A 1,545-nucleotide genomic window follows, 5' to 3' on the forward strand; every position below is an offset into this window, starting at 1 on the left:
GAAGTCACATAAGCATAAAATTTCCAATAGGCCATGATAAGTAACACCACTGGCATAAGAAATCAGTGGGTCAAACTAGCAAGACCTTAATGTCCCTCCAATTTTGTAGGCTATTTGCAAAACATGTATTTAAAGGACTCTTTAGAATGTCTTCCAAATGTAAATTTTGAGGGAATTTCTGAGGAAAGATGTATTTAAATGGGCTTACATCTTTATTTATATGTCTATATTAATTGCATACAATTAATTCAAATAGATTGGCTCATTTTGTTTCCTACCGAATAATCATTTTAAGCAAAATAAAAATAACAAATTAATACATCTCTGTATTTCTTAAATCCATAAAGTGCTTCTTAATTTGAAAGGCATTGCAGAACATATTTAATTGTATGCATTTAGGGTTTTTTGGTTTTGAAAAGGAAAGCAGACATCTGAGGAAATTCATTCTATCTTTATGCTATGATCGAGGGAGTGGGATCTCTTCCTTATCTTGGGCTCTCTTGTTTGCCTTTCAGTTGCTGCGAGTGTGGCTGTGGGAGGGCTTCTTCCCTGTGCGCTGTTGCCCATCCAAGCCTAATATGGTTAGTGTCCCCTCCCGCTTTCACTCCTATGTGATGTCCACCTATGTGTATGACCGTCAGCATTCTTTTTCTTTCTCCATTTGTGTACATTTAACAGTTAGTACACTGGTTATACCTTATAAGTGAGAGTAGTAGAATGAAATCGACTTCCAAAGGTGAATCATACCAAGTGATTTCACGATGGATTATTTGAAATAAAATATTATACATCTAGCACATCATCCCTATGTTAATCATTCATACCTCTCTTCTGAGGCTTTTACTGTCATTCCAAATGAACCTAGGGAGTTATACAATTACAACTTCGTTCTACATTTAACATGTCACTGTTTTTGTTGTTCCATTAAGTAAAAACCATATCACACCTGGAAGTAGAATGCAACTTCTGTCCAGGTGAAATCACCTTCTCTGTCTCCCAGAACCATGGAATGACCATAATGTATCTGGGATCTTCTATTGTCATATCATTGTGGATACATGTGGCATTGGAAAATAAAATCACATGTAATTTTAAATGATTTACCTAATTTTATTAAACTTTAATTATTTTGGCTATTAGAAGTGACATTCCTACGTTGATACCAATGAAGTAAAAACCATGCACATATTTTGGAATCAGTGTCCAAACGGGATAGTCTTAATTAATTATAAATACAAATACAAAATATACATATGGGTTATAACTATAATGCTGTTGTCTAGAATGTAAGACCAGAGAACTCTATTCACAGATTTATGGGAACTTTCACGTAATAGGAACTACCTTGTAAAAGGTGAAATACTCCAGATTATTTCTTTCAAGATTAAAGAATCCAAATCCAATTTCTTTCTAGCTTAAAGAGTCTAATATTGTATTGAGTTGTCGTTTGTAGGTAAATTTGCCCCCAAAAAAGGTAAAATGCATTTTAGAGAATTATGGAGTTTCCTGGGGGCATTTGAAATTGTTACATGTATTCTCTAGGTA

At 34.0% G+C, this 1,545-nt stretch overlaps 1 protein-coding gene across 1 annotated transcript in view; it reads left to right on the top strand.

The window, feature by feature from the left end:
* The window catches only part of LOC105823291 (ephrin type-A receptor 5-like), a gene marked incomplete at its 5' end in the record, with an annotated part of 143,922 nt that overhangs the window by 64,665 nt on the left and 77,712 nt on the right, over positions 1-1,545 (top strand). The window contains 2 exons of the mRNA XM_012660436.1: positions 516-581; positions 1,338-1,354. Coding sequence (XP_012515890.1) covers positions 516-581; positions 1,338-1,354 — 83 coding nt within the window. The remainder of the gene's footprint in view (positions 1-515; positions 582-1,337; positions 1,355-1,545) is intronic.

This window comes from Propithecus coquereli, unplaced genomic scaffold (assembly GCF_000956105.1).
Source record: "Propithecus coquereli isolate 6110/MARCELLA unplaced genomic scaffold, Pcoq_1.0 Scaffold666, whole genome shotgun sequence".
In the NCBI taxonomy this organism is placed as follows: Eukaryota; Metazoa; Chordata; class Mammalia; order Primates; family Indriidae; genus Propithecus; species Propithecus coquereli.